Source organism: Anneissia japonica, unplaced genomic scaffold, assembly GCF_011630105.1.
Source record: "Anneissia japonica isolate Jap-2015-1 unplaced genomic scaffold, ASM1163010v1 scaffold287756_len632865_cov181, whole genome shotgun sequence".
NCBI classification, from domain to species: Eukaryota; Metazoa; Echinodermata; class Crinoidea; order Comatulida; family Comatulidae; genus Anneissia; species Anneissia japonica.
In genome coordinates, this window is record NW_022693589.1 from 157,397 (window position 1) to 173,360 (window position 15,964).

General features: G+C 32.6%; 1 protein-coding gene across 5 annotated transcripts in view; it reads right to left on the reverse strand.

The window, feature by feature from the left end:
- Positions 1-15,062, reverse strand: part of LOC117100813 (mitogen-activated protein kinase-binding protein 1-like) — a 65,167-nt gene extending 50,105 nt beyond the window's left edge. For 2 of the 5 annotated variants that reach the window (XM_033240630.1, XM_033240629.1), the window contains exons 1-3: positions 14,854-15,062; positions 13,961-14,138; positions 7,096-7,187 (exon numbers count right to left, since the gene is read on the reverse strand). In XM_033240630.1, the coding sequence (XP_033096521.1) occupies positions 7,096-7,187; positions 13,961-14,086 (218 nt within the window). In that variant the 5' untranslated portion in view covers positions 14,087-14,138; positions 14,854-15,062. Of the gene's footprint in view, positions 1-7,095; positions 7,188-7,367; positions 7,524-13,960; positions 14,139-14,853 lie in introns of those variants that run through there. The other 3 variants (XM_033240631.1, XM_033240628.1, XM_033240632.1) reach the window with 2 other exon arrangements.
- Between the last annotated feature and the right edge of the window lie 902 nt (positions 15,063-15,964).

Below are 15,964 nucleotides of genomic sequence, written 5' to 3' on the forward strand. Positions count from 1 at the left end.
TTTCTCTGGATCCGCCCCTGTTATGAGAAATCAATATTAAATATATTGTACCTTGTGTCAATTGCTAGTAATCTTCCTCCTTCTTTCATTCTAAAATTATGTTAAATTATATTTAACTGCAAATGCAGTGAACTTGTTAATATACAGTAATTGCTAAGCATAAATTATAGATCAAGACTCAAGGCTAAATTACTTATTACAATTTTCAGGAGATGACACATTAATACACTGACTTTATAATTAAGAAAGTAGGTCAGTTAATTAGTGATCAAGCAAATTTCACCAGGCTTTTACCTGACACAGAAGTCATGTAGTGAAAGTGAATTTTGTGCTATAAAAAAAAGATAGTATCAGGGATTGAGACGTGGGGGTGCCAGGGGTCGCACGTCGGAAGAAGACACTTCCATCCATATCTGGATGAGTTTTGTAATGCTCCTAACTTTATTTTGCTGCGTGTGGTGACACTGTACCCACCAGCACTGAATTCTGGATGACGATAATAACACTATAAAAACAGATCAAATATCATGAATCTGTATGAGATGGGTTAATTTCTAGATCAATTCCAGTCCACGGGAATATGAGAGGCCATCCCGATTTTCCGGAGAATCCCTTTGGGTCGCGGTACTCTTGGGACCCCTGAGGTGCCAAAAACAAGTAGTATTTTTACATTGGTACCAGGATTCAGCATGTGGGGGAGGGCCAAAGACTTGGTGTGCCAGAAATGAAGAATTGGTAGGCATGTATGTTCCCCTCGAGATAGGATTTCATAGTTTCATCAACACCAGAGAGAGGATTGCAATTTGCATCTACCCGGAAGACATTAAAAAAAAAATTAAGAGAGAAATGGCAGATGCAAGGCAACATGGATTTGTGGGTAGCAGCAGTCTACACTTGTGCATGGTTAGACAGACCTCTGTTCATAGTGAATATATTAAACCTGTCAATATTTACATTCTTTACAATTTGTTTGGACATGCTTTTATGTAATCAAACTATATTAATTTATTATAAATTGTACTTGAAAATTTAAAAGCAACAGATATAAGATTTATTTTTTTCAAAAATATATTTGGGAGATTCAGTTGACAAGACATAAAATACAAATTATAAAAAAAAAAAATTGTAGTAGGCCCTATACAGTACTTACATAGAATAGGATTTTTAAATTATTTTTATTGTTTGTACTCTATATCTTCCAACATAAATTTACAAAAATAAACCTGTTTAATATCACTACACTTAGGTACTGAATTTAAAGCTTGGTTTCCTTAAAATCGCTACACTGTCGCTACCGTGTTTTTCAGTGCAATCCTTGTTGCCTAGCTACAGTCCCTGACGCAATCAGGAAGGCTCCCCAATCCGATTGAGCAATCAACATCACCGAAAGCTATCTGTGGTAGCATGTAGTGATTGTATGGAAACCACGCTGAAGTGTGTATGATTACAAATGTAACAATTTATTGTTAGAAAATCCAAGGACCAGGATACCCTATTATTAATAATTCTATAGAACAATGTAATGTAAACAACCTTGAGGTACTTTCATTCAATGTCAGCAAAATGTTTATTGAAATGGAAAACACTTTTAGACTTCCTGCATGCATGTAATAAAATGCCAAAACATTTCATTATTTAATAATTATTTTATTATGGAATTATCATCAATTATGGAACTAACTACATAAATTTATGTATTCCTATGATGGCTGATAATGTGTATATTTTATCTTGCCTTGCATGGTTGATTGTCATCACAAAATTATCTAAACAGTATTCATTTATTGTGGACGAAGTCCAAAGCAAATCTAAGTAATAACGGGATAATGAATCCATGCACAGAACTGTGCATACAGTGTCTGTCCAGGGACACATCATGAGTAACGTACAATAAATTAACATTGTTTATTGCTCCAGCGGTAAATGGCACACCACAACATTTGCAGCACAAAGCAACTGTACCTGACATCCCTATAAACATTAACAACATTACATAGCACAGAATTTGTTTATATCAAATTGATATTCAAATAACCTACAATACTGCCTATTGTATTCTTTTAAAACCTTCTAGGCCAAATAAAAAAATTACTAGTTTAATTTATTATTTCAATTTCATTTATTTTACAAATGTATGAAAAATCAGTAAAATTCCTCTCTCGATCGTTTATGGTTGGAAATAGATGGTATGAATCATGTCAGATCATATAGTGCTTTTTTGTTTGCTTTCAATGTGTCTACTTGGTAAATAAAAGTGAGAGGGTAGCTGTTTCCCATCGACCATCTTGAATTTGCTATCTCGGAGTAAAAAAAAAGAAGAATGCCCTAATTCTCTTTTTTCAGGAGAAACTACTGTTTTTTAATTGAGCTTAAATACATTTTCATAGTTCCTTGGGTATAAGCCCGGGTATAATTTCAATGACAGTTTTATGCCCAATTTTAAGTTACAGTACCGGTGTTTCAGCATAAAATGCCCAGGATATTATTTGAACTAGCAGGTTGGACTTATTTTTAAATGATTGAAAATGGTAATTAAACCTTAGGTTTAAGTTTATCAAATCAACTAACACTAAATTGTATTCATACTCCCAATATGCATAAAAAAAATCACTAATTATGATGCAGTTAGACATCAAAACAAAAAGGCATCCTACCGAGTGATGAATGCTTAATCAATAGAAATCAACATCCATCTTTAAAATCAATACAAAGTATGTACTAGAATGGATGGGGTACCTGCCAGTGTTTGCAGAACATAGTTTATAAGAATAAGCGCCAGGCTTTAGTGGTAATAATAATAATAATTGTTGATTTATATAGCGCATATTGTAGACTAAACTCTATGTAGTGCTGTCTTTTGATTGTCAGTAATGGTCTGATCTGATGTATGATTTGTCATTGACTATTTACTTGGATAAGTACCTAGTATTCATAAATTAATTTTAAATTAAAACATGAACAGTTACTGGTAAAAATATCTGGTTGGGATCTTTATATTGTTGGTACTAAATTGTAGTTTGAATATTAGACAATGTAAACAAGGGCGGTAAAGAATACAGGTAAACAAAAATGGTCACTGCAAATCGGTTTATGTGAACTATTGAACTTGTGATGCATTTGTTTCCTAATGAGTTCCAAGACTAAATAATATCATGTCCTACTCTATATCTCGACATTTGACAGTTTTGCAGACTTGGCAGGAGTAAACACCAGCCCACAAGCCAGTCCAAGGTAATGGTCCTACACAACCTTTAGGCCCCTTAATACATTAGCACATAAATTAAACCGAATACTGTACTGTAGTTATATCACCTACATCATCTGTCATGGTCCCAGACAACTGTGGACTTTATTCAGTACTTAATTGAAATCGGCAGATTAACGTTTGAAATGAAACAAAAGGGCAACTAGGGCAGCACTTGGATAAAAAGTAAAGTATCCACTGTACACAATTAGTGTCGCTATCTATCATTTTATACTGTAGTCAACAGTTGTACGATCAATAGGCCTACATTATTAAAATTAAATTCACAATAGCAGTTAAAATCTAAGACAATTTGTATAAATGGAATATCACTATTTGAATCAGCTGTTGTTTATTAATATGTCACTATCATTAATTAATCAATAACTTTTAGTTGGAATTATTCTTTTACTACAAAGTTTGACAATCATCTATCGAAAAATTTAAATTACATATATTAATCAATATAATTCTGTAAGATTCTTTTAATTTTTTTTACAATTTATTATCAATAAATAAGAAATTTATTTCAATCTGAGTAACGTATATGAATCCATGAAATGAGCATCTATTTTTCAATTTTATATTAATTTTTCTAATTAAAAAGAGCAAGGCTGCTAAACACCATGAAAACCTTGGTCCCAAAAGTGGTATTTAATTGGAGGAAGACATGTATTAATATAGCAAAATTCTGTTTTAACAATTTTTAAGCCAGGTGTATGGAATAACAAGGACCAAAGCAATTTGAAATCTACAAGCCTGTATGTAGGATTTTTAAAGAAGGAGGGGAAGGGGTCTAATTCTTCACAAAAGAGCACTTTGAGTCCACATCCACCTCTTTGCCCCAAAATGGTTTGGTTAAATTTTAAATGATTTTAAAGGGCATTTCTGGAAAAGAAGGGTTCTTTGAACCCTCCTGGATACAAGCTTGATCTACATTGCTATCATTTAAAAGTACAAATCCATGTGACGGCTTGGTTAACTGCAAGTACCTACAAAGTGGTTGATATGGATGAGTGCCTCCAGAGCTACTGTAAGCCACAGTTTTCATAGTATTTCTATCTTAGGATTATTGTGCTCAGGTCAGTAAACACAATCAAATCTTTAAAAGGTAAACAGTTTCTAACAGTGCATCATGTATTCACAGTTAATGACACAACTACGGTTACTATCAACAAAGAATACTACTAAACAGGTCCTTCTACAAAAATACATCCTTTACAGAAACAGTTTCATAGGTTTGACTTTTAGGCCCTATATATAACAAATATTATTAGTTTATCAGGCTGGAAAAGTGATGTGGGATAAAGGTTTTTTTTTAATTTTTAATTTTGCTGGTGCATTGATACTCAAAGTAAAACATGATTGAGATAGTATAAACAATATACTAACTATTTAATTTTAAAAAGTGTGGGAAAATTTTTTTTTTTTTTTCCAGTACCATAGAAGACATGGAAGCAAGGGTGATAAACTAATAAAAAAAATTCAGTAAGAAATGGAAAAAGTACAGGTATCCTTAAGACTTGACTAATCTAATTCAAAATGTTGTGAACTACATGACTATGATAAAACTACTGTACTTGTGCTCAGGGGACGAAGGCAGGCAGGATGGTTATTATTACTGTGCATAGTATACACAGTAGAATAATTATTTTATAATTTAGTTTTTCCTAAAATGAACAATCATATGAAAGCATTCGAATATTGTTGAATAACAAAATTGTGAGTAGATATAAGGTACAGTACAATATTATAGATGATGAAAAACTACACTGTGTATAATTATAATTTTAAATAATCAATAAATCAGGATCGTAGGGACTTATCAAGTTCCAAAAAAGACATGATATTGAAACATTTTATTTTCATTTTAGATTTATAAAACCTTTTTTGACACATTTTTATATTATTACCAGCCTTAGAGGGGGATATTTTGTTATGCGTCAGATGGTGTTCAAGACGATTGTTTTCTTTACAATTGCTAGCTAAAAACATTATGATACAAAATATGCTATTTACTTATGAATGTAATTCTCTTGGAACAGTTTACTGTTTAGCTTATCCACTTAGCTTATCCTACAGTATACTCTAATGCCAGCACTCCTTTTGGGAAGAAATGCTAAATTTGTGTTGGCCTTCAATCAGTACTGATTATCTGTCCAAGGGTAGCTGGTTCCCATGACAACAAATCCAAGCTTGCAGAATACATGAAGTTGGAGTGGTCATTTTGAGTGGACAGAGCCTTGTGTACAAGACCAAACTGAACTTTAGCCAGGCCATGATGACCCTTATTGAATATTAGTAGTATTCAGGTACTAACAAGTAAACTGCTTCATGGGGCCTTGGACTTGTCCTCTTATACTATAGCCAAAGACAGTGTTTGAATGCTAGTTAGGAATGGTAAGACTAGAGTGGCCGACTATTATGAATAGAGCTTTTAGATTTCAGATTAAATGTCCATTATATTAGATAATTCATAGGTAATTCCTATTATTACAATCTGTCACTGGCTATTGTATACTGCGTCTCATGCCAAAGATCTTCTTTGCAAGATGAAAGCATTATTTAAACTAAAGGGACACTGATTAATCTCAGATAAGTTAGTAATTGCCACAGGAAATCAATTAAAAAAAAAGAACAGAAGAACAGTAGCTGTTAATTTAAATACTGTATGCAATATCTTTGTTTAATGTTTAATAAGAATTTATTGTTGTTTATCGGTGTTGTTTCACTTACCTTTAAACAGACTTATGCTTAAATAGTTTGACCAGGAACACATAGAGCCGTCCGGCCATCTTTTGGACGGCCAACTATTATGGGACGGCCACTTTTACCGTGACGGCTTGGATGGCTTGTCCTAATCATCTCGGCCTAGCCTAATTGGGCCTGGTATACCTTTAGAAAATTCTTAATATTCTTCAAATCTATCAAATGTTACATTAAACTATTTGGCTAAATTATATTCACGTTGGATGAAAACAACATTTATTGATTGAATGTACGTTGTTTTCGCACCAATATTCAATGGGGATTCCCAAAGATGGGTGTGGCCCGCCCATCGGCTCAGTGCCACACCCACTGGCTTCATTTTGGCCGGCCTATTTGTTTTTCTTTCTAAGCCCCTTGTCACCAGTGACAGTGGTCTATTCTTACAGTACACGATGTTCCTATAGTTGGCCTACATCATCTATTATGTACAATAATAATATTAATAGAACAACAAAACAAATTATTATTTGACAATAATTAAACATAATAATTAAATCAATATGTTTTCTTTCTTTTATGATATGATAAATAATGTTGTTTTATACACAATACAGTGCACAAAGGTAGAATTTTTAAAAATATTTACAAAACGTTCTCTATTGACTTGCATTAAGCAGGACTACTGTACTATAACAGGCATATTAATACTGTATGTTCAGTAAAGTACATTCACACCGAATCCAAATTTTTTAATCAGAAAGCCCACCGAAGTGACTATAAAATTGGATCAATGTGTAAGAATAAGAACGCTGGCATTCAGTGCATGAGAAACGAGGTCTGAATTTTGGTTCGGATCTGATATGAATGCAGTTGTATGCTTTATAAACTTTTGACAGTAGGCAGACTGTTTTTTGACAGAACCCATTTTAGTTGAAGGCTACCCTGATGAACTAGCAATCATTAACCAGCCTGGGATGCCTGCATTCTGCTGCATCTGGCAGGATATAGTTACAGTATATAAAGGCCATACTGCCATGTCAATTTACATATTAATACTCATTGTCTACATAAAAAGTATTCAACAGGCTTATTAAATAAAATGGTTTGTGCTACTGAATAAGTAACAGCTGATCTGAACTTACCCGGCCGGATAGGCAATAAGACCTGTGTTTGGATCGCAAGCAAGGGCTGATCCATCTTTCACCGTTACTCCAAGTACACGTTCCAACGTTACCTAAACGAAAGTAAAAATATGAAAATGTTTAATTGAAATATATCTCTTATGATACTCTGAAAAATGAAAACTCCTTTCTATTCAATCCGAATTGAAAAGAAAAATAAAAACATTAACACTTTAAAAATGATTAGGACATTGTTTTTTTCTTATAACACTTGTGAATTATAGAGTACGCACCATTATGGTTCAAGATTATCAGAATCCTGTACAAAATCTGAGACACAAATAAAAGGAAACAAAAATCCTAGGTACAGTAAGCAGACATTTAACAGGAAAAGTGCTAATTAAAAATCTCCAGAGAAAAACATGGGGCATCGAAATATCGTGGAGTTACTGTAATCCCCCAATCCGCTCTTATCAAAATAACTCAACCGTGCATGCTCGCGCCTTAAGTAACACTGAAGGGAGAGATGGCTAGAAAATAAACTGCATGATTCATAGTATTAAATCAAGAAGTAAATTAGCATAAATTTCCTCCGTGAATTTGACAGATAGGCTTCCACATTAAAACCTGGAAGTGCAGATTGTGATTCCTATTAATATACGTCATCACGGTATAGTTATAATGACAAGCTTTATAATAATTGTGCCAATCTGAGGGAAACTTTATATGAGGAAGAGGGGATGTTTCATAGTCACCTATTAAATTTTGTTGGTCTTTTTCAAGAATTTGTAAACTTTTTTCATGTTTTTTTTATCTCTATTGTTGTGGTTCTTATAATGAAATTGTCCATTTTAATGAATTTTTTTTGTTGTACCTTGTTGTTCTTTTTTACTTCTCCGTCCCAGAGGTTTTCTTGAATAAATTGAATTTAATAAATTATAGATAATGATTTCAGAGTGAACCTAAGCTTCATTTTATACATTCTAGGTTGATACAAAATGTTTTACAGTAGCTCAAATTTGCCTATCCATAATAGGTTAGGGTTGCAGTGTGTCCGCACTAATCATCACAAAAAGCCATTAGTATGACAGTACTGTACTGGATAAATATGCACTTCCTTATCAATAATGCACAGCTGATCACAAACAGCTTTGTAAATTAATTAGTCGAACATTCATAAATTAGTATCAAAAAGAATACTATAGGAATCAATAGGCCTACAACATTTAACAAGAATATATTATTTTATCAAACTTTAAAATACTTTTTGTAAAAAAATACTGACTACAATATAGAAAAAAACCCAATATAATTCCAAAATTGATTTTTAGGCCAAATAAAATTAATTGTTAGTTTCACATCTGGGATTTGAAATTATTTTTTGGTGATGGTATTTACTATTTGCTTTTTACTATCCTATAATAATGTTAAACAGTAAAAATAGTTTGTTTTTTTTAAATAAAGGAAATAAAATGAATCTTTGTAATATATTTCTGCCATTTAAGCCGGACACTCACTGCGTAATACGACGGTCGCACGACGAATCCACATTTGCTTCAGACGAGCGATAGACGACGCAATGCCGCCTGCTGATTGTCAGTGGCAATCGGAACCGATCCTCATTAAAAAGACGATCCGTTCGGTCCGTGTCTTCGTGTGCATTCTTCGTCGCGTCGCCATCGCACACAGTGAGTAACCAGCTTTATGTTCTCACCCGTTTTAGGCTAGACACAGTCTTTCAGATGGAAAATGAATGTTTTTTTTTTTTTTTTAAATAGTAGTCAATTTTTAATGAAGCTCCAAAATTTCATGAGGGTGAGGACACGAAGTTAATTAACTAGCAATCAATTTAATTTGGCCTTATAAATACTAAATAAAAAAATTACCAAGTATAAAAATATTGAATTCTATTATTCAAATATTATTTTATTATTCACTGAGAGATTTCATTGGTACCAGACTTCATGGTGTAAGTACTTAAAATCTTTAGACTTATGTGTCCTGAAGTTACCACACTGATTCAAAATACAACTTTGTTTCTAAGTTCTTTATAATTATTTTCTAAAATGTTTCAGAACATGAAATGATCTACAGGAAGCTATTCTACTCATAGATATGACTTTAATTTTACCCATGAGACTCAAATCAAAATTGCTAAAGTGGTTTGAACTTTCAGAAAAAATTCTATATGACCCTTGAATCACACTGATATAAGGTACCGTACAGGGTACCTTCCCTCTCCATGATGTTACTTCATAAATTGCCCTTCAATGGTAAATTGTGGTTTCTATATTTTGTCTTTCTAATCATTTATAAAGAGCAGATTTTTATGTAATAATTTCTATTGCCACTACTTGTAGGTGAATACTTAGTTTTTAATATTTTGTTCTTCAATTTGTTCGTAAAATTAGATTTTTTTTATTTGGGTGTAAAATAAAATAAAACCAGTAGTTGGCGGCATTTTCAAACAGTAATTATTGTGTTGGTTAATGTAAAGTAATAATGTGAAATTGCAAAACTCATGAAAGTTCTTAAATTTGTACATTTGCAAGATAATAACATCCATGTTCGTATTACCCCAATGTTAGCTAGTATATATTCAGAGGGGATTCGTGTACAATTTTTCAAATTTGCTTGTAATGTCATGAGTTGCACATGTGTGCTCACACCATATGATCATAAACCACATGTCATACAAACAACTATTTTAGGTTGATTTTCCAATTAAATAATTCCTTTTCGTACAGAAAGAGAATTCCTGAAATCCAACTTTATAGACTTGTTATTTGAGTTAATCGAGCATTGTGAATCAAGTATCCCAACAAAATACCTAACCTTTAATAAAATGGTAAAGGAAAATAGATGAACAATAGCTACTCTGTTCTTTCAGAGGCTGAGTTTGGAACAAATTTAAATGGCACTTTGATAAAATAATCATGAACCCATGAACCTTGACATTGAAGAAATAATTAACTGATTGAGATATTCAATAAATTCATCATACAGTTAAGTACTGTAGAACAGATAAATTTTCTATTTTCTTCCACTAAAAACACTGCTACTACTGTCCCCTGAAAATGAAAAAAAAAAAAAAACCTATTTTGAAATTAATTTGCTCATTTTGCAGTAACCCACAAATTATAAATTTGAGCATAGAAATTATCAATTCAAAAAATGTGTACCCTGATTTTTATACAGAGATAACATTTATAAATAATAAAACCCTTTCAGTGACTGAAGTGTTTCTATCATTTTTCGCTGTAGTTATGTGTAAACAATTTTCAAACGCAATAATTTTTATGTTTCCATGTTTTTTATAAAATGTTAATGATCTAAAAATATACCACAGCTATTTGCATATTGCACAAATAAAGTTGAATATGAATCTGGATAATTTTTGCTATTCCAAATGAGCAAATAATTTCAAAAATGAATTTGATGATATTTTTTTCATATTTTGCATTATCATACATATAATACACATGTTCAGGGCCCATCAATTTACTAAATATAAATTGTTGCCACATGTACATTTCCTCATTCTTGACACCTGTCAATAAGCTCTCACTATTAATATTACCATAACTATTGATTATTGTAATTAATATACCTTCGGAAGAAACATTTCAGGTTCACTGAAACCAGTTTTACACTATTATGAAAATCTGGCTCCAGTATCAATTACCTGTAAGACTGACGCACATTTAGCTAATTACAGTATAGTGTGTTCTATAAAGATAACATACAGATTTGATGGTAAACAAAAAAATTGTTATAGATTTATTTTTAGATTAGCTCTATCTATTTACCATATTTTTATTGCTCAGATGCAATCTGTATTTTGATATTTTTAGCTAGTATTCTTATATTGTTCCAGGAAAAAAATGCCTTGTATTGTTAGTATTCCTGATGATGACATAATTAATGTTGAAATATTGAATCCTAACACGATGGCGTGCATTTCAATACTTAGAGTATGTATTATACTTTTGTGGTAGCCTTCACTGCTGTTAAAAAAATAAATGAACTTGGAAGGAACTCTAGCTTGTAAAATGCAATATTAATGAGAAATTGGCTGTTCTATGTAATTGTAATATGTTCATGCCAATAATTATCAACAACCTGATGTCAATATCTTACTGTAGCATGTAGTACACTTTCTTTGGTAAATAATGTAACTGAAAATTGTTCATGTACAGGTGTACAACATACCATTTCAAATGCCTTATCTATTTTGAATACAGAAATGTAATATTCACCATCCTAAAACCATTAAAAACAAGCTTGCTGATAACTCATTAAACCTCACCTGTATAAATAACTCTACTGCATCGTGGTATGTCATAAACATACCCAATTAGTAGTGAGTGTAATTGATTGAAGAATGTTAAACTTTATCAACATAATAATTATAAATTCCAATTACTGTCATCTTCATGTTTGTTCATTTCATTCACTGTCAGTTAAAGACAGATAAATTATAAATATCTGTATGGAAAATACATCTCATCAATATCATTGAAAAGTGCTGTACAGTAGTCATTGTTAATGGTACACAGTACTGTACAATCTTCATTCTACCCATAAGTTCAATCTGAGTACCAATCGTGATGTAATCGGCAGATTACTGTATTAATGTCGTCTAAATTTAAAAGACAGATGTTTTAATACGGTACTCCATATCCAATCTTTTAAAAAATATTTCGATAAGGCAGGAAGAGACAAAAATATCCAATGGTGGAGTTTTTTTTTTTTTTTTGCCTAATTAGGGACAAAATTCCATAATAAGCAATTTGTTTTTAAGATTAAATAATATAATACTTCATGTTAAATAACAAAAACAATTTTTTTAAATGGTTGAAGTTATGTGGTTGTGTTTATCACCATGAATTTCATGAATTTCTAAATCAAAATTTATTTAGATACCATTATAATTTATATACTTACATTCTTTAAATTTTCAATATTTCTCAATTTAGTTTTATGTCATTTTTTATTTCATTAATTAACCAGTGATATTTCATTTTATTTGTAAGTAAAAGGAGTATTAACATGACCAGAATTAATCAGACACTAAACGTAGCTGTCATGACAGCAAAAGCTATAACAAGCGAGTATTAATATTATACAAAATTTATTTTGAAAATGCAATCAATACAGCTAAGTACCTACCACGTTGGTAAAATATTTTACTGTTCAGTGATTTACATAAAGTCATGGATAAGCAGCTGTTATGAATATCAATCGTATAGGTATGACAATGACTAACAATCTCAGTAAAGTCAATCTTTTTAACAAAGCCTATATCCCACATCATTGTGGAATTCCTTTTGAGCGTGTTTAGCTTTTAACAATAGTCAGCAATATTAATCAATGGCCTGATTATTTAGATATTTACATGGATGGGGTATCCCTATAATAAATACTGTTGACTATTACCACATAATGTGTAATGATCTGCTAGTGTTAGTCATTTTTATTTATAATTGTGGTTAAAAAAAATAAATAAATAAAAATAATTTTTTTAAAAATAGTAAAGCATAGGCTTAGCCAGCGAGCGATCCAGCCGTCTCTTGGACGGCCTACAATTATTTAGGACGGCCACTTTTACCAAGATGGCTTGGACGGCTTGGCCTAATCAGCTTGACCTAGACTAATTAGGGTCTACTTTAATAGCAATATTCTTCAAATCTATCAAATGATATATTAAACTAAAGCTAAATCATATTTACATTTGATAAAAGCAACATTTACTGATTGAATGTGCGATGTTTTCGTACCAATATTCGGTGGGGATTCCCAAAGATGGGCGTGGCCCGCCCATCGGCTCAGTGCCACGCCCACTGGCTTCCATTTTGGATGGCTTATTTTGTTTTTCTGGCTAAACCCTTGTAGTAAAGTGAACACAAATCCAACACTAACCAATTCAATTTATTTTATTAATTTATCAATTATAATTATCAAATATAATGTTACCGTTATATGTTAAATTAGTATTATAAATATTATTTATAAAAATATTTTATTGATATCTAATAGACTAATTAGGGTCTACTTTAATAGCAATATTCTTCAAATCTATCAAATGATATATTAAACTAAAGCTAAATCATATTTACATTTGATAAAAGCAACATTTACTGATTGAATGTGCGATGTTTTCGTACCAATATTCGGTGGGGATTCCCAAAGATGGGCGTGGCCCGCCCATCGGCTCATTGCCACGCCCACTGGCTTCCATTTTGGATGGCTTATTTCGTTTTTCTGGCTAAACCCTTGTAGTAAAATGAACACAAATCCAACACTAACCAATTCAATTATTTTATTAATCTATCAATTATAATTATCAAATATAATGTTACCGTTATATGTTAAATTAGTATTATAAATATTATTTATAAAAATATTTTATTGATATCTAATAAGTAATTACTGTATATTATACTCACGTATATGGCGATCCGCGTATAAGACGACTCATATTTTGAGAAGATTTTTTGACGACACCCCCTCCCCCACCATTTCATTGTTGGTATTATTCCTACTTCTTGCCTGCTTTTTAAAGTCTCCATACTGCATCGAATAAGGACTATAATTAACTGTAGGACCAGTGTACACAATTGGCTCATCGTGTGTACTTTAAAGAACCCAGTACTGTACATCTTTTGAGGAGAGTAGGGGGTTACGCCAGTTAACTGCTCCATGCAGCCCTTGTTACCCTGCGGTTACAGATCATGAGGTCCTTTGCAAGATGTACAATGTAATAAATGTAATACTAATAGCAATAACAGCGATGTGACAATTCAATATCAACCACAATAAAAAAAAATAACATAAATAACTTGAAAATTTAGGTTCATCTTTATTCATTCATTTTTGTACTTACCCGCTCTGATAACGGTACTGCTTTGCTTCTCTTCTTTGGCAACGGTAACTTAACAACCTTGCGGCCATATTGACTGCCACTCGGTTTCTCCGTCAAATTCAGGCTGTTAGGTCGGTGATTCATCATTATAAATCCATGGTAAAAACTACGCCGAAATATTTCCACTTACACGACACATCTGGGGGAAGGCATTTGTAAAGTTCAAAAGTGAATATGCAAATTAAATCACAGAACTATGGTGGCAGGGGTCAAGGATATTCTATCTATACAAGAAAAATGACCAAAATACTATATAAAATACATTTTAAAATATTTTGCGACTGTCCCTTTTAATTTAGTTTGAATAAAAGAAAGAACTAGGCCTAGAACCAACTTCACAGACATAGCAGAGCACCAAAATAATTTAACTGATACAGCAACTCCCTGGAGCCTACAGACTTCCGGGCAAATTTTACCGAAAATTAGGCTTTGACCACCCTAGGAATCTACATATGGCTGGGTATGTTGGTCCCCGGCATGGCTGGGCTGCGGCTTGGTGAAAAATGCATCCTAGTCCTGGATTCCTAGGCCTAGTTTCTAAATCAATATTTAATACATTATAAATTAAGAAGTAGGCCTAGGCCTAGCTAGCCTAGGCTAGGCCAGGGAGATAGCTAGTACTACAGTAGGCTAGCTTCGGCCTACAGCTGGACAGGTAGGCCTAGGCCTGGTCTAAGCTCTGGCTAGTCCTCCTTTCTTGAGGGCAGGCAGATAGAGAGGCCTAGGTCTAGGACCTGGGCTGGGCCTACCTACTAGACATGCAGGCCTAGGCCTAGCCTAACTTAATTGAGGTTGCGGTTAACAAATTATTCATAATTTCGGACTAGCAATCAGTACAATAATACTAGCATTACCTTTGACGAAGTTACGGATTGGTATCCACCTTCGATTTTGAAGTTCAAGAACATCAACAGAGATTAAGTTTTGAAATTGTGACTGCGAAGATATTGTATCCGATTGATCTAACAAGGAGCATGGCCATTGGTGTAAAAGTAGGCGGAGCGATTACAAAGACCAATCACTAACTCCATCATCATCATCGATCATACCGGAAATCAGTGGGTTCTCAACCATAGAGATATAATAAGAATTCAAAAGATCTTCCCACGCCACCAGTTTTGTATGAAAAAAGAGGGCAGCATTTGGTTTTACAAGTTCAAATTCAAATAAAATAATGAAACATAATATTTATTCAGAAATTTGAATATAGGCCTAGGCCAAACGTAAAATTGTCATTGTCACACACAAGCCTACACTCTCATCAATCATAAAGTATACCACTGTAATACTTAATGTCAATTTTCCTTTTTCTAAATTTAATAAAAAATATCAGAAATATAAAATATACAAAATATAATAATCCTATATATAAAATAAAATAAAATAAAATGTAATAGTCCTACCTTAAGCAAAGTTTTGAAATCACTTCATTCTATGCGTATTCAACATCAGTGACGTGCATAAAATGATGCGTTTATTTCCACTGAACTTGATTCTCTCCTGTTTTTTGGCTTGGCCCTCTTCCCTCCATCGTTTAAAACTAGATTCAAAATTCTGATACTCGTGTCGTCTGCTGTACCCCTTACCACACGGCATCACCGTATACAATGAACAGACAGGTGAAAAAAAATCTGTTATGAAACACACAGGTTGGAACGTTTAGGGGGAGGGGATCCTGCTGGGATCCATTATACCGTGTATGATGATGGTGATCAGGCATAGAGATTTCAAGAAAAATACAAAAACAAAAACAGCGTGATGTCCCTGTGCATTTTTACATACGTATTTGTGACATAGATTTATGTACTGTACTTATTAATACATTGATACAACCAAAGTTGTCAGTTATTTCATTTGAAACCAGTGTCAGTATAATCTTAGGTAAGCAGGTGGTTAACATAAGCAAGAATTTAGTCCAATGAAACTGTTTATCATCTTGATACCTTCCGACGAAAATTGACCCTA